Source organism: Tiliqua scincoides, chromosome 5 (assembly GCF_035046505.1).
Source record: "Tiliqua scincoides isolate rTilSci1 chromosome 5, rTilSci1.hap2, whole genome shotgun sequence".
Classification (NCBI taxonomy): domain Eukaryota; kingdom Metazoa; phylum Chordata; class Lepidosauria; order Squamata; family Scincidae; genus Tiliqua; species Tiliqua scincoides.
In genome coordinates, this window is record NC_089825.1 from 107,357,192 (window position 1) to 107,385,096 (window position 27,905).

At 43.2% G+C, this 27,905-nt stretch overlaps 1 protein-coding gene across 1 annotated transcript in view; it reads right to left on the bottom strand.

The window, feature by feature from the left end:
• Positions 1–968: 968 nt before the first annotated feature.
• The window catches only part of LOC136653007 (vomeronasal type-2 receptor 26-like), a 37,253-nt gene continuing 10,316 nt past the window's right edge, over positions 969–27,905 (bottom strand). The window contains exons 3-9 of the mRNA XM_066629933.1: positions 20,435–20,723; positions 19,956–20,011; positions 7,252–7,540; positions 5,764–6,570; positions 4,212–4,424; positions 2,898–3,024; positions 969–1,879 (exon numbers count right to left, since the gene is read on the bottom strand). Coding sequence (XP_066486030.1) covers positions 969–1,879; positions 2,898–3,024; positions 4,212–4,424; positions 5,764–6,570; positions 7,252–7,540; positions 19,956–20,011; positions 20,435–20,723 — 2,692 coding nt within the window. The remainder of the gene's footprint in view (positions 1,880–2,897; positions 3,025–4,211; positions 4,425–5,763; positions 6,571–7,251; positions 7,541–19,955; positions 20,012–20,434; positions 20,724–27,905) is intronic.

Genomic DNA, 27,905 nt, shown 5'->3' on the forward strand with positions numbered 1-27,905 from the left:
GGAATTTGGTGCTACGGCACCTCTATTTTTCTTCTCCCAGATGTGCTGAAGGGGGGAAGGATGCGGTTGCTACTACTCTCCATTTCTGGCTTGCTGTCTGAAACTTGGAAGGGGATCAGAGCACCGAGTGGAGTAGCAGGCTAGAGGAGGCAATGGGAAGTTGGACTGAAGTCTTGTCTTTTCACCACTCCTCCGAGGGTGCTACTTCATGCAACTATTCCATGTTACGCCATGCAAAGCCCTCTCTGTATGGAACAGCATCTTGTTTCTCATCTTTTTGGTCTGCTAGCAAACTCAGGACCCGTATCAGGTCACCATAACCAACCCTGATTTGCTGACACAGGTCAACGTGGACTTGCACCAGCGACTTAGCTGGTAGAAGTCCAAATAGACGCATTGTGCAAGCTGGGACTTTCCCCAAGACAAGGGGACAAATATCCCCTTCCCACAAGCAGATTTTCCACCTTCCAAATTCCCCAACAGGATACAGCAGAAGCCACGCTGGCTCCACTGTATTGGCACATGGAAACTTATTTAGGGCTGATTGTGTGTGTGTGTGTTTTGTTGTCGTTGCTGCTCTGAATGGTTTATGAAAAATATATACCACTTTTATGAATGTGTTAAAACAGTGTACTTAAAAAAGTTCTAAATAAACGTAACACGCGGCAATATCAAGCAATTGAGCAAATTTAAAATAAAACTAAACCAATAAGAATCCCATTCAGCATGAGAATTCCTGTCTCTGAGCCCAATCATGAACATTGCCAGCCCCGGCATGGAGCCCTCGCAGCAACCCTGGGTGCCATCAATGTGCCGTAAAGCACATTGATGGCAGCCAGCGAGCAAGGAGCCCTGGAGCCGGGCCCAGTACCAGCCAGAAGAGGACCCGCTGCTGCCAGAAGTAAGTGAGGCTACCGGGCAGTGGAGCAGCATCTGGGGGCAGGGGGGAACGAGGATGGGGAAGGGAATCAGCGTTCATAATTTCTTTTCTCTATGACAAGCTTCTTGGTGTTGAGATCAGGTCTTAGAACAATAATGTAACACTTGGGGAAAAAGTTGCAAGCCAACAGCCCAGTGTTGGAGGCCAAGATGGCAAACACTTCCACTGTGACAACTGTTTTCCCCTTCATGCCCAAATAAGCTGGGAGAAAGGAGATCCAAACACTGCAAAAGACCAGCATGCTGAAGGTGATGAGCTTGGTCTCATTGAAAGCATCTGGTAGTTTTCTGGCTAGGAAAGCCACAGTGAAGCTGATGGTGGCCAGAAAACCCATGTAGCCGAGGACACAGTAGAACATGAAGGAAGACCCTTCATTACATTCCAGTATAATTTTCCCAACCTCTGAGTGCTTGTCAGCATCTGGGAAGGGCGGAGAGGATGACAACCATGCAATACAGATGGCCACTTGAATGAAGGAGCAGGACAGAACAATGGAGTTGGCCACTTTCTGGCCTAGAAATGCCCTCATCTTGCTTCCTGGCTTGGAGGCCATGAAGACAAGGACCACCATGACTGTTTTTGCCAAGACAGAGGAAACTGCCACAGAGAACATGATGCCAAAAGCTGGTTGCTGCAGAAGGCAGGTCATCTTTCTGGGTTTCCCAATGAATAGCAGGGAAGAGAGATAACAAAACAGGATGGAGCAGAGAAGAACACAGGTGAGGTTCCGGTTGTTGGCTTTGACAATGGGCGTGTTCCAGTTCTTGAGAAATATTTTAATCACAATACTTGTTATCACTGAAAACAAAACAGCAGTTGAAACCAAAGTCATTGCCAAAGGTTCTTTGTAGGAAAGGAAAGTTATGACCTTAGGGATACATCGATCGTGATTCTTGTTTGGATACTGGTCTTTGGGGCATTTAAGACAGTGGTCTGCATCTGAGAGGGACAAAAACAGTTTCAGCATCTCATTAGTTTAATCCTGTTTGTATTCTGTAGAAATGATTAATTTTCATAAGCAATTGTTAATTTAGAAAGCATGACTCTCTCTCTTTCTCTCTCTCTCCCCCCCCTCTCTCTCAATGTGTGACTTGCAATGGTTGTTTTAAGTGATTGTTCACAATTTTTTAGCTTGTGAAGACTTATTGACTCAAAAGTATTCAAAAAAGCTTGTGCCTTTTGGGAGAGATCAAGGGGTCACAGAGGTGAAATGCCAAGCGCCCAAAGCTTGAGACTTCAAGGAGGCCTGTGTCTGTCTCTGTTTTGCTCACAAGCATCACTACAGTGATGTTGGCTCTTTTTAGCCTCTCCCCGATCAAATAGCCACTAGTACTGATGCTGTATAAGAACCAGTCACATGTACATTGACCTTCTTTACATATGGAGTATTAAGTGCACCCAGATACTGGTTGGAGTGCATCGTATTGATGGAGCAGAAGAACTACATATGCCCTATGTTTTCAGTAACATTGCAATACATTAAATGTAAAACTAGTAATGAAATGTAATAAAATAAATATACCAATAACGGAGCATTCAAACATAGACTTGAGTCAACACAGACCTCCTGTGCCAACAACAACAACAACTGTATTTATATACCACTTTTCAACAAAAAGTTCACAAAGCGGTTTACAGAGACAATCAAATATCTAATATCTAGGAGCTGTGCCAGCTCCTGAAGGCCGTGAATGTGCCGTAAAATATGTTTCCAGTAACTGGGAGGCTTGCACCACTCGCATAGTCTTGATCCAGCCCCAGACAGAGGGGAGGGTCATTTTAGAATGGGGGAGGCAGGAGGTGGACCCGACCAGGGATAGTGTGGTGTCATCCACAGCTACATCGGAGTTTGGGGGGGGGGGGGATAGGATGTAACTCCAAGTGAAATGGAGCTCTGTCCTGGCTGCAAACACGTATTTGAAACTATTCCTGTGCAAATCTGAGCATCGCAACTTGCCTGTCTGGTTAGCAGTCATGTCTTCTGGGCATGGAGTGCAGTCATAGCAGCAGACAGGCCTTCCCTCTTGAATGATCCTGCTGTGTCCAACACGGCAGCTTTTGACACATGTGGAACTGGGGACCACCTAATCATAAATAATGGAAAGGATGCAGCACAGATCTCTCCATAACTATTAGTGCTGGAAAAGTTGACATTGTTGGTTAACTAGTTCCCAATGAGCCCCAGCACAGTTGAGTCAGCGGGGGGGGGAGGAAGGAGGTGGGCAAAATGGGGCATGGAGGAGGAGCAGAAAGATGCAGGGAGAGGAATGGGGAGGTGACCGGGCAAAAAGGAGGGTGGTTCAGGACTGGGATGGGAGATTGTATTTGCTAGCAGTGCCACCCCCCCCCACCCAAAGTGTGCCCTCTGGCCTCATTACTGGGCTTCTTCTAGATGCTTGCCTAAAAGCCACCAAGCTGATTCCACAGCTGAAACAAATGAATATTTCAATTGTGCTTTAAAACAAATACAGGGAAGAAAATTTTGTAACAGTCGTCTTTTATTCTCCAAATGTGGACATTTCATCATCAGCCCCAGAGTTTGTTGTTGATGTAGGAGGATAATTGGGGGAGGCAGTGGAGATATAACAAAGGTGATACTTAGAACTGTTATTTAAAATTGATTGAATGAGGAGAGGTGACAGATTGGACCTCATACTTTTCCTATCCCCCTTCCTGGCCTCAATCAGCATTCCTGGGACCATTGTACCATTTGCATAGCTGGCACAGGTCCAAGTAGAGCCAGCAGAGCAGCTGGGTTACTCCCTAACCTCAAGGAGGTCATTGTGACTTGAAACTTTGATTAGGTTAGGAGCTGGGCTAGGAGCTAGATAGTGTTGGACTGACTGATAGCTACATAGGATAGGAGCTAGATAGTGTTGGACTGACTTGAAACTTTGATTAGGTTAGGAGCTGGGCTAGGAGCTAGATAGTGTTGGACTGACTGATAGCTACATAGGATAGGAGTTAGATAGTGTTGGACTGACTTGAAACTTTGATTAGGTTAGGAGCTGGACTAAGAGCTAGATAGTGTTGGACTGGCTAGGAGCTAGGTGAGGTTGGGCTGACCATCAATGCTATATTCTTATGGCTTCAAAAATAAATGTGTTATTTGAGGAAATTTTGGCAGGGGTCTAGAGCTACCCTACAGTGTGTGCACTGTAAAGTTCACAGAGATACAAGGAGATGGTATCCCTAGCAGCAGTGCAGCAAAACATGCACAACGGCTCCATTTTATTCAGTGGTGACTTTTAGTAAGGCAAGTCCTCCCTACCTGCTTAAATTTATGGTTCCATACAATGGCATCCTCCCTGATGATAAACTCCTCTTTTGGAGAAATCTTTCCAACTCGAACACTAAGGAAGGATTTATTAGGGAAAGTAACCCAGTTGATGATATCATAACCAGCTGACAATTCCCCATTGACAAATAAGATTTCATGACCTGCATTGTTGTTGAAGTGGATGTTCTTCACGAATGACTGGAACTAGGGAAGAAGAGAACATGACACAGGCCTATAAAATTGAGTGTCAGAATAGATTTTCCCAAACTGTTTCAGGCCAGCCCACAGCCTGCACAGTTCTTTTAGAGATTGGAGGAAAGGAGCACACCAAGTTAAGTGCAAGAATTGGTTTATTAAAGTGCAGAAAATAAAATGGACAGACCTACGTTTTAGTAGGATGGCGCAGGGGTATGGAGAAGGTCGAGGGTCGCGAGAGTATTGGGCTAGAATAGGGAGGTTATATTGGGGGTGCTGGGTGCTAATTAGCCAGACGTATCAATTATCTGCCAATGAGGGGTACTCCCAGTAATCAGCTGGGCAGAGAAATGCCTTTCCATGGCAGAGATAGCATGAGATGGGCCTGGCCTTTCCCTTTTGGCTTGGGCCCAAGTTCTCATTGTGAAGGGCAGATACTGGCCTCAGCCTTTACACAAACTTTATGATGGTTTGGTATGAAATTCGGATGCCAATTCCAAAAATGGCATCTGTTTTGCCCTAACGTCTAGTTTTGGAGATATACGTAGTATAGCCTCATTAGTGGATGGTTCAAGCAGCTTCCTCATGAGGAAACAGCTTGAACCATTCATTAAAGAGGCTATGCCATGTCTCCAAAACTAGACGTGATAGGGCAAAACGGATGCCTTTTTTGGAATTGGCACCCCAAATGTACCCGGGATTCGGTATAACGTTTAAGGAAGCAAAATGTGTGTTGGCCTGTATTATCAGCTTTCTAAAATGGAATATACTCAGCTGTGTCAAAAGAGAGTCCTGACCAAGTGCCACTGAAATAAACAGAGATAAATTGGCTGCATCTATTTTAATTCCCATTGATTTTAAGTGTGTTTAGATGGAAAAAAAAATCCTGGTATACAACCCAAAATGTATACAAGCTCAATCTACCATCCAGTCCTACCATGGCATCTTTTTACGGCTGTTTTCCCTGAACTCTCTGTCTACTAACCACTGTGACATGAGGTGACATCTGGATGAATTATCTGTTATTTGATGCAGCATTAGAGCGTATGCGGTGTACTCAGTTCTCTTGAAATGTTCACTCTACTGTTCACTCTATTCCACATATACTTGAATAACATATACTTCAATAATGTAGGAATAGGGCATAGAAAGATCTCTCTTCCTCCTGCCAACTTAATACCATACAGTTGTCCTCATACTGTCCTGATACTCATCAGTGTCCATTATTTTTTGATTCTCTGCTCAAGGTCTCCAATGACTATCCTTGTGACACCTTTGCCAACTTGTCATCCATTGGACATGATTTAACCCTACAAAGAAATTCACCACTTGACAGTGATGACTTTACCTGCCATGGTTGGATGGTCAAATGTTTGCATTTGCTTCTCTCCAACACCATTCTGTGTCTGGACAGGTAAATGCCATGCAGCGCATGAGCCACAGTATAGACAGCATTGTAGATACCATAGCTCTCACCAGATATATCCAGTTCAAACAAAGGTGTGGGTCGATTTACCCGTTTCTCCTTCCCTGTACAGGGTTCACACTGCACAAATGCAACTTGCCAGAACAAACAGAGAAAGTGCATCAATGTCTCCTCCGGCTTGAAGGTCTGAAGAAAGTCCCGGAATTCTGGCACTGCTCTTGTGTGGCTGGAGAAAGACAGAGCCCCATTGAAAATGTTTGTACCAATAAATTCTCCACTGTGTGCAGTAGAGAAGTACCATTTAGATGGCATAATCCATACCTTGCCTATATGGCCCCCGTCGTCAGAGTCAATATTTTCCAAAAATGGGGTTAAAATATAGATTAGGTGAGAGTTCATACCAAGAACAATCACATTGACTTCAGTTAATAAAAGTGTTAATTCAGTCATTGAGAAACCTATAATGGAATTTGGTTTGAAGTTTATTGTCGTACCCCTTAGCAAGAATGCAACACAGATGCTGTTCTGGGCAAGCAAAGGAGTGAGATTCTGCACAAAGCTTTCTCCATCATCATCATCAGAAGCCACAAGTCCAATCCATGTCCATCTGAAATGCAGGAGTAGCTGGACAATCCCAATGTGATGGAGAGATTCCCTTGGTGCAGTCCAGTACATGGAAGGGAAATCAATTCTAACACTGTCCGATCTGTCAGCTGTACCATATGCGAACTAGAGAATGGGAAGATGATCACATTTAGAGTCAGCCCAACAAGTGATATTGTGCACATTTCTTAGATTGTGACCTCCACTTTGGGATAGGTCATTCTCTTGTGAAGCTTTTTCCAAGAAGTTCTCTTCATATTCCTTCTGTGTTAAACCACTTGGAGACTGTCTTATTTTTGGTAAAGCTGTAAGAATTCACAACAATGATAGCAACCGTAACAATCCAGTTTCAAGCGCTCTACATGCAAATGGGATGTTACTACACATGGATAAAAGCCCCCCTCCACCCCACCAATAAAAGAAGTCAACCATTAGGGTATAGGAGCATTAAAAGTACACTGCAGCACCAATCCTATCTGCCATCATATCATAGCAGGTGATTGCATCTGGGAACACCCCCCCCCCCCAAAAAAAATCATTTATTCAACCTCAAAATCTAAACTGCTTTACTTTAGCCACTTTTCAAAAGCATACTGTGGAATTGAAAACACACACTTGATCATGACAATTCCTCTTACCAAACATCATATAGTAAAATATGCAATTATCTTAGGTTTAGCACTTCCATGTTTATAAAAGTCAAACCTTAATTATAATGACTCTAGTCCTGCTCTACAGTGAAGAATGTTTCCTTACAGAACAATGCAACAGAAAATCTACACATGCCCCATCACACCCAAGACATACCTGTGGAATCTTGTAGACATTGAAAATGTGGGCCATTTGGATGGAAGTTTTTTTAGTGAGCCCCCCGATGACAGACAACACATCTCTCCTCTCACACTTGTAATTGGGGTGATTCTTTTGCTGTGGAAACAGTAGGTCCAGGGTGCTCTCATAGGTGCTTCTTGAATTAAACAGGTTGTCATAGATGTGGAAGCCCAAGGTGAGATTAGGCAAGAGCCTGGGATTTTTATTAATTTCATGAATGGCAAATATTAAGGACAGGGCATGTTGGTAATATCTAATCTTTACGCTGCAATGAGATTGATGCCAAGACTTAGAAATTTCTAAGATCATATCTCATGGATTGTTACTAATGGCACAGCTGTAAAACCTGTTGATAGCCTGATGCCCACCAGTAAAGGAGAGCTATAAACAAGGAGTATAACAAGGTTTCACTAGGGGGTGCAGTGGTGTGGATTGCACTGGGTGACACATTCGAGGGGATGACACCAAAATGACTTGCAGTGGCTGCAGTTGTGTGCAGTAGATTATGTTTCCCAGCATGCCCCTCACTGCAGGGAAAAGGTGGTTGGCCTCAAATAGAGGGCTTCCTCAGGGGTTACTCTGTGCATTGAGTACAGCCCGGTGGGTTAGGCAAATGTGTTTTCTCCCTGCCCTGCAGCAATCCACCACAAGCACTGACACAACTGGCTGCACCCTTGGGCAGTCAGAGTTCAATTCACACTGGAGCTTTTGCAAGAGCCAGGTGGCCCTGGAAATGATCTGCATAGCCTGGAAGGAGCGGGGCCAGCCCATGAGGGTTGACATCAACGCTATTGACACCACTGATGTTAAGCTCTGCATGTGTTCAATTGAGCAGGAATATAAGGAAGCTCAAGGATGCGATTGGGTTGAAATAAAATTTTATCCATTTGATTAATTCTCTCTTATGCTCACTCTTTTGTGATATTTTGTTTTGACCATAAGAAAGGTATTCCTGTGATCTGAATTCTCCATAGTTATCCTGGCCTCTGGTATCCATGGGACTTAGTGCTTAGGAGTACTTACACTTTGTCATTTAAAAAATAGTCTACTAAATTGCATCTGTGGAAGAATGGGTGCTGATGACATTAACAATCAATGGGATAAAAACAGAAGAAAATGTAAAAATTAAAAGTAAGATTTATTCTGTAGGACAAAGTGGGGTGTTAACTAGTGTGAAAGAATGCGCTTGTTTCAGTTACAGAATATATTCGTTCTCTGTCAACTTGTAATTAAATCAGTGCTCACTATCCAATCCTATCCTCACTATCCCATGCACATGCTGTGTGCTTTGATGGGGGGGGGGGGGGAGATCAGAGAGGTAAGCCTGGTCCTCCAGCAGCCACTCACAAACCTTCTCCACTCCTCCCTGATCTGCCCCTTCAGGGGTCTAGGAGGCTCTGGTGAGGTGGAGACTGATCAGAGAGGTAAGTAAAAGTATTTTTTACTGACTTCTTGGTAGATTATCTGGTCACCAATATATCTCCTTGGACCTACCCCAGCTATCTCGCTGCCATAAGTCTGAGGAGCCTCAAGGTGATGGTTAAGACTGGGAAAGGGGGATGAAATCATTGCGATTGGGCTGTCTGTCTAATGCTGTGTGGACAGACAGAACATTTTCTTGGGTGCTCCTTGAATCAAATACCAAACCAAGGCCCTTGAATGTATATCAAAATTCAAGTACAGAATCTAAAGAATGACCTTCTCACCTTTCTCTGAATCCTGCCCCACTGATGGTAGGTGCTAGTTTTCTCTAAGAATCAAACTCCATGTCCTGCTTCCAAATTAAACACTTGTATCCTAATTTTCCACTCATTATCAGAAGGCAAAATATCATTAAAATGGCTCAGTTTCTCCCAACGTTCAATACTTCGCTATTTCTAATATTTTCATTTGCAGGAAATATTTCCATTTGAATGCAAATGTAATAATCGCCCCCTCCTCCATTCCCCATTATTAGCTAGTGTGCACAGACCTTGCAAATGCAACCCTTCAAACCCATCCTTACAAACTAGATTTTTTTATCCTTTTTACTGTTTTCCTGGTGATTTGTGCACAGTTACCTAACTAGTGGAAACAGAATGTGGCACAGAAACAAACTGGCTACTGAAGCTGGCTACTAAATTCCTGTTGAAGCTTTTAACTGGTGTCTTCCTGAGGACAGCTGATAGTCTTCTTAGGACAGTCTTTCTCAGGATAGCTGACATCAGGCTCATTTCTAGAGTTGTACAATTCTCAGTTAGTGGGACTTAGTGGTAGAAATTGGACCAATTCATCTGTCCCAGTAATTCAGAGTTGTCATCTCATGATAAACTGCACCTCGGGACCTTCCTCATGCAGCTGTTGTAACACCCTTTTCTCACCAGGCAAAAGGCAAGATGACTCAAAACAATCAAGAAGAACTTACAGGTCAGTCTCATAACTCTGGAATGGAATTTCTGTATAACTGAGAAAATGTGGATAAGGAAATATTAGAGAGAGGATCCCGCCAATGATGGCTTCTCCTGGCTGATAAATGTTGTCTTGTACATTCCTTAATAGGCTGCAAGTTCCTTTTAGGCTCTGACACACAAGAGGAGGGAGCATCAACTGAAAAAATAGCAGCAAGGGGAACCACCTGAGTGCAAACACAGGCCTATCCATAACACAGCTGCACACCTGCCTTCTTCAGCACACTCCTAACTACCATGTAGATCACAGCAGGTGCAAGGGATGAGAAACAGAGTCTTACACCTTTCCTGAATAACATCACCACACAGCTGGGTGACACATGGCAGCTGGCAGAGAAGTGACCTGAGAATTTAACTGCCTATGTTTTTCATGTGGGTTGTTTTTTGAAGCAGAGGGGAAAAAAATACATTCAATTTTTTTTCAAATAATAATTACAGAGTAGATTAATGCCTGCTTGAGACAGAACAGAGAAATATCTCCCTAAAGAAACACAGGTTCATGTTGTACCACTTGGAAAAATACCTTTATTTCGTCTTAGCCAGGCTAGCATGTGACTCTCAGTTAATTGTACCGGAAAAGTTTGTTCCGGTTGCAATACTTGGACTATTCATTGACCAAATGCAGCACTGCCCTTCATATTGTTGCTGGATTCAGCAGGTGCATCATCCCTAGCCAGTGACTGAGAAACATCACCTGCCTGTAACATTTCTCCCCAGCCCATAGTAGTATTGAATGATCCATGGTATAGCATGGGTGCATGGAGCCCTATTTATAAAGCTAGCATGTTTATATCATGTTTATATCAGGGGTGTCTGTGTCCTGCAGCCCCCAGAAGCAATTTCTCCAGCCCCCAACAGCATTGGGCTCTCCCAGCTAGATAATTGGGCCCTCTCTGATCTTGAAAATATGAACAAGATTTGCACATTTTCCCTTCAATTATTGGCAGCTGATGAGTTTCCATGTGAGAACAAATTGCTTCTTTCTGATCATCATCTGCTTAATGATGTCACTTTCTGCTTTCTGATGTCACTTCTGGCCCTCAGCAGGCACCATGACTGCTCAATTTAGCCCCCTGTATGAAATGAGTTTGACGCTCCTGGTTCACTTGGTGCCCCATTTCAGGTGACCACCTTACAATCCTGTTTTCACACAACAATGTTGAGGGCAAGTCACCACTGAAATAGCATGAAATGACACTTGAAGACAAAAGTTTTGTTGGTTAGTTTTGTTTAATGTTTGGGTAATATTGACAAACATCGCATTAGAATAGCAGCCTTAAGACCAGTATCGACAATGAGAGCTAAAATGTTTACTCAGTCGGAAAGCAGAAATCAACTTTTTGGTTGGTTTCTTTCTAATTATTGCAAATTTGGAAACTGTGTGTGTCATTTTGGGAAGACGGTTCCATAGCAGAGGGGCCATCTCTGAGAAGGCCCTGTCTCTATTTGCAACCACATTCAGACTTTTAAAGGATAAGGCAGGCAGAATTTTGTCTGAAAGTAAATTGCAAGCCAGCATAGATGGTGCAAAATAGGACTTATACCATCTCACTTCCTTGCCACTAAATTGGTTCTTGGGTTCCGACATAATTAAAGCATCTGAACAGATTTCAGTGGCAGTCACACATAGAATGCATATGGACAGTTTAACTTGGATAGGTTTACTCCATGGATGAGAGCAGTTAGGTCTGACTTTTCCAGGTGCAGGGCAGGTGAGGAACCAGCTGAAGCTTGTAAGAAATCTCCTGGTGGTGGATTTCACTTAGAAACTAAAGGAATAGAGCAGGATCCAGGAGGACAGTGAAGCTGGGGAGTTGCCCTTTCAAGCAAATCGCAACGCTGTCCTAAGGACAGCATATCCTACCTGACCAGGTTTTACTTGCATTTCAGTTCTGACCCCTTCGTATTCATGCGGGGTGCATGCCAGGAGAACATGACCTTAGGCAGTCCACTGGCATTTAGTTTGGGCTGATGAGAGAGGCATCAGGTCCCTCAACCCTCAAGAAAGCAGCAACTTTGGCCCATTAGAGCAGTCTCCAAAACCAAACCACTTGAATTTAGGACACACATATTGGGTCACAGACCCCTTGTGTCATTTGTTCGTGAATTGGTCCCTGTACTTTGATCTTTGTTTGTTCATTTTACCCACTGGTGCTACATCAAGCACCCCAATGCCATCCCCTCCGCTATGTATAGCTTCTCACTGTGCAAGCTGGCACCGAAGACTGGTATCACTCCGTCATCTTCCTTTCCAATCTTTGCTTCTTTTCCTTCGTTCTTCCAGTAATTCCCCTCTCCCCCCTCCATCCCAAAATGAAGCCCCAGCTCTTCACTCCCATTTATCCCTGGATAATTCTCCAGATTTCATTACACCCAGTTCCCTTTCCTTTCTCCCCTCCTTACTTGTGCAATTACCTTCCTCTTTCACTTGTAAGGATTTCTATTCTAACTTCCCTACTACCTTGAAATCACTTATGCATAAGGCCTTGCAGTGAGAATGATTGAATACAGATATTGAACTGAGTGATGGAATACACTTGTTTTACTATGTAAACTGCTCTCTGAACTACTCCTGTTGAAAAGTGATATATAAATATTCCCCGTCGTCATCAAGGTAAAATCGGCATTGACAAGAAAACAGTAGAAAAACTGCAACGAACTGCACTCCTAGGAACGTATCATAACATTTCCAGTGATATCTCACTAGTTCTTAAACTCTTGCAAAGAATTATAACTAGTGAGCCCTCAAATATTTGTCCAAAATTCTGGTGGGCTTTGACACCAGTGATGATGATGACGATGACGATGAAGACGTAATGCTTTTTCTTTTTTATTCCCTTTCCCCTTGCTACTCCAACAGTAAATATTCTCAATCATTATATTCTTAACCCTTGTCACACTCCTTTATTCATACCGTTCCATTGAGGTGTGTCATTGGTCAGTGCAATCAATCCACCTCTGCACACTTTCCCATGTGAACATTGAATGTGTCTTAAGAACACTTCTGATAAACCAGATAATTTAAACGAGTACAACTTTTGGTTTCTATGTCCTCATTTGGCCTGTCTCTCACATGCTCTTCTCTTAAGTTCTGGTTTTCCTGCTTCCAGCTTACTTACAACATGACAATGTACCGAATATGCCTTGAGCATTTATCATCTGATATATAGAGATACATCTGTCTCCAGAAAGTCTGTCTTGAAGAAGTACTGGGTGATGCTTTATTCAAAAGTTCTTTGTTAAATCGTTGTCTGATAATTTTATCCAGGAAGCACACACACACACACACACACACACACACACACACACACACATACAGAGAAACAAACACACACACAGGGCACAATCCTTACCTCGCATTGGGCTGGCGGAACTCCCTTGCCCCAGCTTAGGAGAGTCGCAAAGGTGCCTTAAAGCACCTTTGCGACTCCTCGGGAGGAATCAGTGCCAGCATACAGACAGGCGTTGGAATACGGAGGCTCATCCAGCCTCCGAGGCAGCTTGGGGAGCAAGCCTTTTGTGGAACAGGCTCAGGTGACGCAAGACTCTGGGGTGGGCAGGGAGGAGACGGGGAGGAGGCAGGAGGGAGGCATTCTGGAGTGGGGGGGTTGGGGGAGGGCAGTACCAGGAGCGGGCAGGTGGGGAGCAGGAGTTGGGGCTGGGATGTGGCTATTATGCTACATCCCAACCCCCTTTCTTGGGCTGCTGGGATTTGCGCCATCTTGTCAGGTGACGCAGATCCGGGTAGCCCCATTGGAATTGCAATGTCTGACCCTGGGGTAAGGAAAAACATTTCCCCTCACCCCTCACTGAGCCTCTGACTGCCTGAAACTTGCACTGTATACAGTGCAGGCACGCCAGCCTGTCTGTTTCCAGCGCAAGTTAGGATTACGCTCTCTGAAGCACAGGATGGATGGGAGAAGGAATTTGGTGCTAAGGCACCTCTGTTTTTCTCCTCCCAGATGTGCTGAAGGGGGGAAGGATGCGGTTGCTACTATTCTCCATTTCTGGCTTGCTGTCTGAAATTTGGAAGGGGATCAGAGCACCGAGTGGAGTAGCAGGCTAGAGGAGGCAATGGGAAGTTGGACTGAGGGCTTGTCTTTTCACCACTCCTCCGAGGGTGCTACTTCATGCAACTATTCCATGTTACGCCATGCAAAGCCCTCTCTGTATGGAACAGCATCCTGTTTCTCATCTTTTTGGTCTGCTAGCAAACTCAGGTCCTGTATCAGGTCACCATAACCAACCCTGATTTGCTGACACAGGTCAACATGGACTTGCACCAGCGACTTAGCTGGTAGAAGTCCAAATAGATGCATTGTGCAAGCTGGGGCTTTCCCCAAGAGAAGGGGACAAATATCCCCTTCCCACAAGAAGATTTTTCACCTTCCAAATTCCCCTATAGATACAGCAGAAGCCATGCTGGCTCCGCTGTATTGGCACATGGAAACTTATTTAGGGCTGATTGTGTGTGTGTTTTGTTGTCGTTGCTGCTCTGAATGGTTTATGAAAAATATATACCACTTTTATGAATGTGTTAAAACAGTGTACTTAAAAAACTTCCAAATAAATGTAACACGTGGCAATATCAAGCAATTGAGCAAATTTAAAATAAAGCTACAACCTAAACCGATAAGAATCCCATTCAGCATGAGAATTCCTGTCTCTGAGCCCAATCATGAACATTGCCAGCCCCGGCATGGAGCCCTCGCAGCAACCCTGGCTGCCATCAATGTGCCGTAAAGCATATTGATGGCAGCCAGCGAGCAAGGAGCCCTGGAGCCGGGTCCAGTACCAGCCAGAAGAGGACCTGCTGCTGCCAGAAGTAAGTGAGGCTACCGGGCAGTGGAGCAGCATCTGGGGGCAGGGGGGAACGAGGATGGGGAAGGGAATCAGCGTTCATAATTTCTTTTCTCTATGACAAGCTTCTTGGTGTTGAGATCAGGTCTTAGAACAATAATGTAACACTTGGGGAAAAAGATGCAAGCCAACAGCCCAGTGTTGGAGGCCAAGATGGCAAACACTTCCACTGTGACAACTGTTTTCCCCTTCATGCCCAAATAAGCTGGGAGAAAGGAGATCCAAACACTGCAAAAGACCAGCATGCTGAAGGTGATGAACTTGGTCTCATTGAAAGCATCTGGTAGTTTTCTGGCTAGGAAAGCCACAGTGAAGCTGATGGTGGCCAGAAAACCCATGTAGCCGAGGACACAGTAGAACATGAAGGAAGACCCTTCATTACATTCCAGTATAATTTTCCCAATCTCTGAGTGCATGTCCGCATCTGGGAAGGGCAGAGAGGATGACAACCATGCAATACAGATGGCCACTTGAATGAAGGAGCAGGACAGAACAATGGAGTTGGCCACTTTCTGGTCTAGAAATGCCCTCATCTTGCTTCCTGGCTTGGAGGCCATGAAGACAAGGACCACCATGACTGTTTTTGCCAAGACAGAGGAAACTGCCACAGAGAACATGATGCCAAAAGCTGGTTGCTGCAGAAGGCAGGTCATCTTTCTGGGTTTCCCAATGAATAGCAGGGAAGAGAGATAACAAAACAGGATGGAGCAGAGAAGAACACAGGTGAGGTTCCGGTTGTTGGCTTTGACAATGGGCGTGTTCCAGTTCTTGAGAAATATTTTAATCACAATACTTGTTATCACTGAAAACAAAACAGCAGTTGAAACCAAAGTCATTGCCAAAGGTTCTTTGTAGGAAAGGAAAGTTATGACCTTAGGGATACATCGATCGTGATTCTTGTTTGGATACTGGTCTTTGGGGCATTTAAGACAGTGGTCTGCATCTGAGAGGGACAAAAACAGTTTCAGCATCTCATTAGTTTAATCCTGTTTGTATTCTGTAGAAATGATTAATTTTCATAAGCAATTGTTAATTTAGAAAGCATGACTCTCTCTCTTTCTCTCTCTCTCTCTCTCCCTCCCCTCTCTCTCTCGCTCAATGTGTGACTTGCAATGGTTGTTTTAAGTGATTGTTCACAATTTTTTAGCTTGTGAAGACTTACTGACTCAAAAGTATTCAAAAAAGCTTGTGCCTTTTGGGAGAGATCAAGGGGTCACAGAGATGAAATGCCAAGCGCCCAAAGCTTGCGACTTCAAGGAGGCCTGTGTCTGTCTCTGTTTCGCTCACAAGCATCACAACAGTGATGTTGGCTCTTTTTAGCCTCTCCCCGATCAAATAGCCACTAGTACTGATGCTGTATAAGAACCAGTCACATGTACATTGAGCTTCTTTACATATGGAGTATTAAGTGCACCCAGATACTGGTTGGAGTGCATCGTATTGATGGAGCAGAAGAACTACATATGCCCTATGTTTTCAGTAACATTGCAATACATTAAATGTAAAACTAGTAATGAAATGTAATAAAATAAACATACCAATAACGGAGCAATCCAAACATAGACTTCAGTCAACGCAGACCTCCTGTGCCAACAACAACAACAGTTTTTATATACCGCTTTTCAACAAAAAGTTCACAAAGCGGTTTACAGAGACAATCAAATATCTAATATCTAGGAGCTGTGCCAGCTCCTGAGCGACGTGAATGTGCCGTAAAATATGTTTGCAGCAACTGGGAGGCTTGCACCACTCGCATAGTCTTGATCCAGCCCCGGACAGAGGGGAGGGTCGTTCTAGAATGGGGGAGGGCAGGAGGTGGACCTGACCAGGGAGAGTGTGGTGTCATCCACAGCTGCATCAGAGTTGGGGGGGGGGATAGGATGTAACTCCAAGTGAAATGGAGCTCTGTCCTGGCTGCAAACACGTATTTGAAACTATTCCTGTGCAAATCTGAGCATCGCAACTTGCCTGTCTGGTTAGCAGTCATGTCTTCTGGGCATGGAGTGCAGTCATAGCAGCAGACAGGCCTTCCCTGTTGAATAATCCTGCTTTGTCCAACTCGGCAGCATTTGACACATGTGGAACTGGGGACCACCTAAATATAAATAAGGGAAAGATACAGCACAGATCTCTCCATAACTATTAGTGCCGGAAAAGTTGACATTGTTGGTTAACTAGTTCCCAATGAGCCCCAGCACAGTTAAGTCAGCGGGGGGGGGGGGAGGAAGGAGGTGGGCAAAATGGGGCATGGAGGGGGAGCAGAAAGATGCAGGGAGAGGAATGGGGAGGTGACCGGGCAGAGAGGAGGGTGGTTCAGGACTGGGATGGGAGATTGTATTTGCTAGCAGTGCCACCCCCCCAAAGTGTGCCCTCTGGCCTCATTACTGGGCTTCTTCTTGATGCTTGCCTAAAAGCTACCAAGCTGATTCCACAGCTGAAACAAATGAATATTTCAATTGTGCTTTAAAACAAATTCCAGGGAAGAAAATGTTGTAAGAGTCGTCTTTTATTCTCCAAATGTGGACATTTCATCATCAGCCCCAGTGTTTGTTGTTGATGTAGGAGGATAATTGGGGGAGGGAGTGGAGATATAACAAAGGTGATACTTAGAACTGTTATTTAAAATTGATTGAATGAGGAGAGGTGACAGATTGGACCTCATACTTTTCCTATCCCCCTTCCTGGCCTCAATCAGCATTCCTGGGACAATTGTACCATCTGCATAGCTGGCACAGGTCCAAGTAGACCCAGCAGAGCAGCTGGGTTACTCCCTAACCTCAAGGAGGTCATTGTGACTTGAAACTTTGATCCGGCTAGGAGCTAGGTGAAGTTGGACTGACCATCAATGCTATATTCTTATGGCTTCAAAAATAAATGTGTTATTTGAGTAAATTTTGGCAGAGGTCTAAAGCTACCCTACAGTGTGGGCACTGTAAAGTTCACAGAGATACAAGGAGAGGGTTTCCCTAGCAGCAGTGCAGCAACACATGCACAACGGCTCCATTTTATTCAGTGGTGACTTTCAGTAAGGCAAGTCCTCCCTACCTGCTTAAATTTATGGTTCCACACAATTGCATCCTCCCTGATGGTAAACTCCTCTTTTGGAGAAATCTTTCCAACTCAACCTCTAAGGAAAGACTTATTAGGGAAAGTGACCCAGTTGATGATATCATAACCAGCTGACAATTCCCCATTGACAAATAAGATTTGATGACCTGCATTGTTGTTGAAGTGGATGTTCTTCACGAACGACTGGAACTAGGGAAGAAGAGAACATGACACAGGCCTATAAAATTGAGTGTAAGAAAATTTTTTCCCAAACTGTTTCAGGCCAGCCCACAGCCTGCACAGTTCTTTTAGAGATTGGAGGAAAGGAGCACACCAAGTTAAGTGCAAGAATTGGTTTATTAAAGTGCAGAAAATAAAATGGACAGACCTATGTTTTAGTAGGATGGCACAGGGGTATGGAGAAGGTCGAGGGTCGTGAGAGTATTGGGCTAGAATAGGGAGGTTATATTGGGGGTGCTGGGTGCTAATTATCCTGGACGTATCAATTATCTGCCAATGAGGGGTACTCCCAGTAATCAGCTGGGCAGAGAGATGCCTTTCCATGGCAGAGATAGCATGAGATGGGCCTGGCCTTTCCCTTTTGGCTTGGGCCCAAGTTCTCATTGTGAAGGGCAGATACTGGCCTCAGCCTTTACACAAACTTTATGATGGTTTGGTATGAATTTGGGATGCCAATTCCAAAAATGGCATCTGTTTTGTCCTAACGTCTAGCTTTGGAGATATAGTATAGCCTCATTAGTGGATGGTTCAAGCAGCTTCCTCATGAGGAAACCATGGTATAGGTTTCCTCATTAGGAAGCTGCTTGAACCATTCGCTAAAGAGGCTATGCCGTGTCTCCAAAATTAGATATGATAGGGCAAAAAGGATGCCATTTTTGGAATTGGCACCCGAAATATACCCAGGATTCAGTGTAACGTTTAAGGAAGCAAAATGTGTGTTGGCCTGTATTATCAACTTTCTAAAATGGAATATACTCAGTTGTGTCAAAAGAGAGTACTGACCAAATTGCCACTGAAATAAACAGAGATAAATAGGCTGCATCTATTTTAATTCCCATTGATTTTAAGTGTGTTTAGACAGAAAAAAAATCCTGGCATACAACCCAAAATGTATACAAGCTCAATCTACCATCCAGTCCTACCATGGCATCTTTTTACAGCTGTTTTCCCTGAACTCTCTATCCACTAACCACTGTGATATGAGGTGTCATCTGGATGAATTATCTGTTATTTGATGCAGCATTAGAGCGTATGCGGTGTACTCAGTTCTCTTGAAATGTTCACTCTACTGTTCACTCTATTCCACATATACTTGAATAACATATACTTCAATAATGTAGGAATAGGGCATAGAAAGATCTCTCTTCCTCCTGCCAACTTAATACCATACAGTTGTCCTCATACTGTCCTGATACTCATCAGTGTCCATTATTTTTTGATTCTCTGCTCAAGGTCTCCAATGACTATCCTTGTGACACCTTTGCCAACTTGTCATCCATTGGACATGATTTAACCCTACAAAGAAATTCACCACTTGACAGTGATGACTTTACCTGCCATGGTTGGACGGTCAAATGTTTGCATTTGCTTCTCTCCAACACCATTCTGTGTCTGGACAGGTAAATGCCATGCAGCGCATGAGCCACAGTATAGACAGCATTGTAGATACCATAGCTCTCACCAGATATATCCAGTTCAAACAAAGGTGTGGGTCGATTTACCCATTTCTCCTTCCCTGTACAGGGTTCACACTGCACAAATGCAACTTGCCAGAACAAACAGAGAAAGTGCATCAATGTCTCCTCCGGCTTGAAGGTCTGAAGAAAGTCCCGGAATTCTGGCACTGCTCTTGTGTGGCTGGAGAAAGACAGAGCCCCATTGAAAATGTTTGTACCAATAAATTCTCCACTGTATGCATTAGAGAAGTACCATTTAGATGGCATAATCCATACCTTGCCTATACGGGCCATGGCGGTAGAGTCAATCATTTCAAAAAATGCGGTTAAAATAGTGATTAGGTGAGAGATCATACCAAGAACAATCACATTGACTTCAGTTAAAAAAAGTGTTAATTCAGTTATTGAGAATCCTATAATGGAATTTGGTTTGAAGTTTGTTGTTGTACCCCTTAGCAAGAATGCAACACAGATGCTGTTCTGGGCAAGCAAAGGAGTGAGATTCTGCAGAAAGCTTTCTCCATCATCATCTTCAGAAACTACAAGTCCAATCCATGTCCATCTGAAATGCAGGAGTAGCTAGACAATCCCAATGTGATGGAGAGATTCCCTTGGTGCAGTCCAGTACATGGAAGGGAAATCAATTCTACCACTGTCCGATCTGTCAGCTGTACCATATGCGAACTAGAGAATGGGAAGATGATCACATTTAGAGTTAGCCCAACAAGAGATACTATGCACATTTCTTAGATTGTGACCTCCACTTTGGGATAGGTCATTCTCTTGTAAAGCTTTTTCCAAGAAGTTCTCTTCATATTCCTTCTGTGTTAAACCACTTGGAGACTGTCTTATTTTTGGTAAAGCTGTAAGTATTCACAACAATGATAGCAACCGTAACAATCCAGTTACCCAGTTTCAAGCGCTCTACATGCAAATGGGATGTTACTACACATGGATAAAAGCCCCCCCCCCACACACACACATCACCAATAAAAGAAGTCAACCATTAGGATATAGGAGCATTAAAAGTACACTGCAGCACCAATCCTATCTTACAGAACAACTCAACAGAAACTCTACACATGCCCCATCACACCCAAGACATACCTGTGGAATCTTGTAGACATTGAAAATGTGGGCCATTTGGATGGAAGTTTTTAGAGTGAGCCCCCCGATGACAGACAACACATCTCTCCTCTCACACTTGTAATTGGGGTGATTCTTTTGCTGTGGAAACAGTAGGTCCAGGGTGCTCTCATAGGTGCTTCTTGAATTAAACAGGTTGTCATAGATGTGGAAGCCCAAGGTGAGATTAGGCAAGAGCCTGGGATTTTTATTAATTTCATGAATGGCAAATATTAAGGACAGGGCATGTTGGTAATATCTAATCTTTACGCTGCAATGAGATTGACGCCAAGACTTAGAAATTTCTAAGATCATATCTCATGGATTGTTACTAATGGCACAGCTGTAAAACCTATTGATAGCCTGATGCCCACCAGTAAAGGAGAGCTATAAACAAGGAGTATAACAAGGTTTCACTAGGGGGTGCAGTGGTGTGGATTGCACTGGGTGACACATTCGAGGGGGTGACACCAAAATGACTTGCAGTGGCTGCAGTTGTGTGCAGTAGATTATGTTTCCCAGTATGCCCCTCACTGCAGGGAAAAGGTGGTTGGCCTCAAATAGAGGGCTTCCTCAGGGGTTACTCTGTGCATTGAGTACAGCCCGGTGGGTCAGGCAAATGTGTTTTCTCCCTGCCCTGCAGCAATCCACCACAAGCACTGACACAACTGGCTGCACCCTTGGGCAGTCAGAGTTCAATTCACACTGGAGCTTTTGCAAGAGCCAGGTGGCCCTGGAAATGATCTGCATAGCCTGGAAGAAGTGGGGCCAGCCCATGAGGGTTGACATCAACGCTATTGACACCACTGATGTTAAGCTCTGCATGTGTTCAATTGAGCAGGAATATAAGGAAGCTCAAGGATGCGATTGGGTTGAAATAAAATTTTATCCATTTGATTAATTCTCTCTTATGCTCACTCTTTTGTGATATTTTGTTTTGACCATAAGAAAGGTATTCCTGTGATCTGAATTCTCCATAGTTATCCTTGCCTCTGGTATCCATGGGACTTAGTGCTTAGGAGTACTTACACTTTGTCATTTAAAAAATAGTCTACTAAATTGCATCTGTGGAAGAATGGGTGCTGATGACATTAACAACCAATGGGATAAAAACAGAAGAAAAATAAAAGTAAGATTTATTCTGTAGGACAGAGTGGGGTGTTAACTAGTGTGAAGGAATGCGCTTGTTTCAGTTACAGAATATATTCGTTCTCTGTCAACTTGTAATTAAATCAGTGCTCACTATCCAATCCTATCCTCACTATCCCATGCACATGCTGTGTGCTTTGATGGGGGGGGGGAGATCAGAGAGGTAAGCCTGGTCCTCCAGCAGCCACTCACAAACCTTCTCCACTCCCCCCTGATCTGCCCCTTCAGGGGTCTAGGAGGCCCTGGTGAGGTGGAGAATGATCAGAGAGGTAAGTAAAAGTATTTTTTACTGACTTCTTGGTAGATTATCTGGTCACCAATATACCTCCTTGGACCTACCCCAGCTATCTCGCTGCCATAAGTCTGAGGAGCCTCAAGGTGATGGTTAAGACTGGGAAAGGGGGATGAAATCATTGCGTTTGGGCTGTCTGTCTAATGCTGTGTGGACAGACAGAACATTTTCTTGGGTGCTCCTTGAATCAAATACCAAACCAAGGCCCTTGAATGTTTATCAAAATTCAAGTACTGATCTAAAGAATGACCTTCTCACCTTTCTCTGAATCCTGCCCCTCTGATGGTAGGTGTGTGAGTTGCTAGTTTTCTCTAAGAATAAATCTCCATGTCCTGCTTCCAAATCAAACACTTTTATCCTAATTTTCCAGTCACTATCAGAAGGCAAAATATCATTAAAATGCCTCAGTTTCTCTCAACATTCAAAACTTAGCCATTTCCAATATTTTCATTTGCAGGAAATATTTCTATTTGAATGCAAATGTAATAATCGCCCCCTCCTCCATTCCCCATTATTAGCTAGTGTGCACAGACCTCGCAAATGCAACCCTTCAAACCCATCCTTACAAACTAGATTTTTTTATCCTTTTTACTGTTTTCCTGGTGATTTGTGCACAGTTACCTAACTAGTGGAAACAGAATGTGGCACAGAAACAAACTGGCTACTGAAGCTGGCTACTAAATTCCTGTTGAAGCTTTTAACTGGTGTCTTCCTGAGGACAGCTGATAGTCTTCTTAGGACAGTCTTTCTCAGGATAGCTGACATCAGGCTCATTTCTAGAGTTGTACAATTCTCAGTTAGTGGGACTTAGTGGTAGAAATTGGACCAATTCATCTGTCCCAGTAATTCAGAGTTGTCATCTCATGATAAACTGCACCTCGGGACCTTCCTCATGCAGCTACTGTAACACCCTGATCTCACCAGGCAAAAGGCAAGATGACTCAAAACAATCAAGAACTTACAGGTCAGTCTTATGACTCTTGTATGGAATTCCTGTATAATTGAGAAAATGTGGAACAGGAAATATTAGGGAGAGGATCCCGCCAATGATGGCTTCTCCTGGCTGATAAAGGTTGTCCTGCACATTCCTAGAAAGGCTGCAAGTTCCTTTTAGGCTCTGACACACAAGAGGAAGGAGCATCAACTGAAAAAATAGCAGCAAGAGGAGCCACCTGAGTGCAAACACAGGCCTATCCATAACACAGCTGCACACCTGCCTTCTTCAGCACACTCCTAACTACCATGTAGATCATAGCAGGTGCAAGGGATGAGAAACAGAGTCTTACACCTTTCCTGAATAGTATCACCACACAGCTGGGTGACACATGGCAGCTGGCAGAGAAGTGACCTGAGAATTTAGCTGCCTATGTTTTTCATGTGGGTTGTTTTTTGAAGCAGAGGGAAAAAAATACATTCAATTTTTTTTCCCCCAAATAATAATTACAGAGTAGATTAATGCCTGCTTGAGACAGAATAGAGAAATATCTCCCTAAAGAAACACAGGTTCATGTTGTACCACTTGGAAAAATACCTTTATTCTGTCTTAGCCAGGTTAGCACTTGACTCTCAGTTAATTGTACCGGAAAAGTTTGTTCCTGTTGCAATACTTGGACTATACATTGACCAAATGCAGCACTGCCCTTCATATTGTTCTGGATTCATCAGGTGCATCATCCCTAGCAAGTGACTGAGAAACTTCATCTGTCACATTTCTGCCTGTAACATTTCTCCTCAGCCCAGTGGTATAGTGTGATGGCATGGAGCCTTCTTTGTAAAACTAGCATAATATAGGAGGTCATGCAAAGTCCTTCCCTGTTTATATAATGCATGATTTCATGGGACCACATTACAATCCTGTTTTCACACAACCATGTTGAGGGCGGGGGCGGAGCTAACTTTCAGCGAAGTTGCAGTGAACTTTGGGGGTTCCCGAAGAGACTGCAAAATAGATATGTTTTCATGTGCCTAAACAACTAAGGCACATGAAACTAAGGCACATGGCTTCCTTCGGTGCCAGGAAGACGGTACAAAGAGCTGAGAGCTTGAACGGGGGGGACCTTAGAAACAGGCAATTTCAAGGATTTCTCTCTGTTTTGCTCTGTGCTGAAGCATATCTATCCCGGGCGACATCTTTGAGAAGCTCGGAGAGCTGAAAACCCGTCCTCCCATGGCCTAGATACAACAACATTGCAGCAAAAAAAGCTATTAAGAGTGAGTGAACTTGGCTCGTTAAAAAGTTTTACTGAGAACTGTAAGTAAGAAATCTGGAGGATGAGGAGATAATTCAAGATTATTCACGCTGGCCGTTAGCCACCCAGGGGGGGAATAGGTGAATTGGTATTTCCCCTGCTGGAGTAAGTACAAGATTATATTTTTTTTTAATGGTATATACCGAAGAGAAATAAATAAGTAATCTTCAACGAAGGAAATAAAGTCTACCTTCATTTTCCCAGCAAAAGCCTTTATTTAAGCCTGGATACTGCTGGTTTCGGTTTCGGTTTCTCAACAAGAGGCTTGAATTTTTTTTTTCTTTTGGTCATTTAAAGGCATACTAACCTAATTTGACTGTGGATTTGATTGACTTTTTTTGGATATAAAAATTTGGAAAGTAGCCCTGGATACAAAATTAGAAAGTAGCCCTGCAGGAAGTGGCTCGAGTTGGTGTTGATAAAAATGGCTTTTGAAAATCTAAAAGATGATCATGAAAGCCAGGCCTTGTTGGTGGACTTTCTGATGGATTATAGAAGAGAAAAGGAGCAACAAGTCTGAGAACTCTCTGAACAAATTGGGCAAATAAGCTCCTCCCTTGTAAACTCGCGGGAACAGATTATAAACAATAGAGAAGAAAAAAGAATGGATCAGATGTCAGGTGAAGTTAAAGAAGTGGAGTATTTTGAAATGGGACACGAGATGGAAGAAGCAATTGTTATAATAACTGGGAATCTTAAGGAAGAAAAAAGACGAAATGTTCAGAGAGCAAGCTGTCTCAAGAAGAGGAAGAATTTATGGATTGAATTCAAGAATAACAGAATGAAAAAGAAGAAAGAAAAACAGAGGGGGGGACCTAAGAAGAAAAAGAAGAAAAAGAAGAAGTGGAAGAACCAATAGGAGGACTAAGAGGGAACACCAATAAGATAGAGTACAAAGTAAACAATAAGAAGAAGGGCGAAATGGTTGAATAAGAAATAGAATTTTTTTTTAAACATATGAAATTAAAATAGATGTAAATGAAAATTTGAAATATAAATATTGTGGAAATTAAGTGGTATTAAGATAAATATTTTATTAATTAGATTAAACTAAAGTGGATGAAAAGGGAATTTGGAATATAAGTATTGTGAAAATTAAAGTGGTAAATATATGAAATAAATTAGATGGAACTGCAATTTTGGAATATAAGTATTGTGTAAAATATAGTGGTATTAAGACAAATAAAAGGGTTATTTTATAAAAAAAGAAGGTAAATAAAATAAATTATAGATGTCAATTTATTTTGGAGAAAATATTAAACCTGTATTTTGGGTTAATAAATATGTGGTGGATAAGCAAAGTATAATATTATTGTAATTGGAGATATTTGTTTTTAGATGTGAAATTAGAAATTAAGAATCAGATAAGAGATTGTATTTTAGAGGTTAGTTTAGTGGTAAGAAGAGTCTATAAGTAAAAATTTGAAGCCTTTTTTGATTGGATAGTTATGGAAAATGATGTATAATATGTTATAAGAGATATTGAAGGAGGTAATACCATGGTAATCGGAGACTTCTTTTTTAGATGTCATATTAGAAATTAAGAATCAGATTAAGAAAGATTTTATTTTAGAGACTAGTTTAGTGGTAAGAAGAGTGTATAAGTAAAAGTTTGAAGTGTTTTTTTAAATGATGGGATAGATATATAACAATGATGGGATATATTTAAATGATGGGATAGATATATAACAATGTTGAGGGCAAGTCAACCCTGAAATAACATGAAATGACACCACTGTAATAACATGGAATGACACAAAAAGACAAAAGTTTTGTTGGCTTTGTTCAGTGTTTGGGTAATATTGACAAACATCACATTAGAATAGTACCATTAAAAACAATATCGACAAGGAGAGCTAGAATGTTTACATAGTTGGGATGTCCTTCAGAAATAACCTTTTTAGTTTCTTTCTAATTATAGCACGTCTGGGAACTGTGTACGTCACTCTGGGAACAAAGTTTCACAGCAGTGGGGCCAACCCTAAGAAGGCCCTGTCTCTATCTGCAGCCACATTGTTAAGAGGTTTAAAGGATAGCAAACTGCCAGTCGACATAGATGGTGCAAAGTAGAACTTATATGCTCTCACTGCTTGGCACAGCCACTAATCTGCTCATGGCTCAATTAAAGCTTCTGAACAGATTTCAGTGGCAGTCACACATAAAATGCATATGGACAGTTTAACTTGGCTAGGTTTACTCCATGGATGAGAGTGGTTAGGTCTGACTTTTCCAGGCGCAGGGCAGGTGAGGAACCAGCTGAAGCTTGTAAGAAATCTCCTGGTGGTGGATTCCACTTAGAAAATAAAGGAATAGAGCAGGATCCCTGAATGACAGTGAAGCTGGGGAGTTGCTCTTTCAAGCAAAGCGCAATGCTGTCCTAAGGACAGCATATCCTACAAACAGCACTGCTTTTTACCTGACCAGGTTTTACTTGCATTTCAGTTCTGACCCCTTCCTATTCATGTGGAGTGCATGCCAGGAGAACATGACCTTAGGCAGTCCACTGGCATTTAGTTTGGGCTGATGAGAGAGGCATCAGGTCCCTCAACCCTCAAGAAAGCAGCAACTTTGGCCCATTAGAGCAGTCTCCAAAACCAAACCACGTGAATTTAGGACACACATATTGGGTCACAGACCCCTTGTGTCATTTGTTCGTGAATTGGTCCCTGTACTTTGATCTTTGTTTGTTCATTTTACCCACTGGTGCTACATCAAGCACCCCAATGCCACCCCCCCCCCCCGCTATGAATAGCTTCTCAATGTGCAAGCTGGCACCGAAGACTGGTATCACTCTGTCATCTTACATAAGAACATAAGAACAGCCCCACTGGATCAGGCCATAGGCCCATCTAGTCCAGCTTCCTGTATCTCACAGCGGCCCACCAAATGCCCCAGGGAGCACACCAGATAACAAGAGACCTCATCCTGGTGCCCTCCCTTGCATCTGGCATTCTGACATAACCCATTTCTAAAATCAGGAGGTTGCGCATACACATCATGGCTTGTACCCCATAATGGATTTTTCCTCCAGAAACTTGTCTAATCCCCTTTTAAAGGCGTCCAGGCTAGACGCCATCACCACATCCTGTGGCAAGGAGTTCCATAGACCAACCACAAACTGAGTAAAGAAATATTTTCTTTTGTCTGTCCTAACCCGCCCAACATTCAATATTACCGTTTTGTTCTCAATACCCTTCCTAATGATCCCAATCATAGAACTGGCCTTCTTCACTGCTGCCGCACATTGGGTCGACACTTTCATCGACCTGTCCACCACCACCCCAAGATCTCTCTCCTGATCTGTCACAGACAGCTCAGAACCCATCAGCCTATATCTAAAGTTTTGATTTTTTGCCCCAATGTGCATGACTTTACACTTACTGACATTGAAGCGCATCTGCCATTTTGCTGCCCATTCTGCCAGTCTGGAGAGATCCTTCTGGAGCTCCTCATAATCACTTCTGGTCTTCACCACTCAGAAAAGTTTGGTGTCGTCCGCAAACTTTGCAACCTCACTGCTCAACCCTGTCTCCAGGTAATTTATGAAGAGGTTGAAAAGCACCGGTCCCAGGACAGATCCTTGGGGCACACCGCTTTTCACCTCTCTCCATTGTGAAAATTGCCCATTGACACCCACTCTCTGTTTCCTGGCCTCCAACCAGTTCTCAGTCCACGAGAGGACCTGTCCTTTAATTTCCTGACTGTGGAGTTTTTTCAGTAGCCTTTGGTGAGGGACCATGTCGAACGCCTTCTGAAAGTCCAG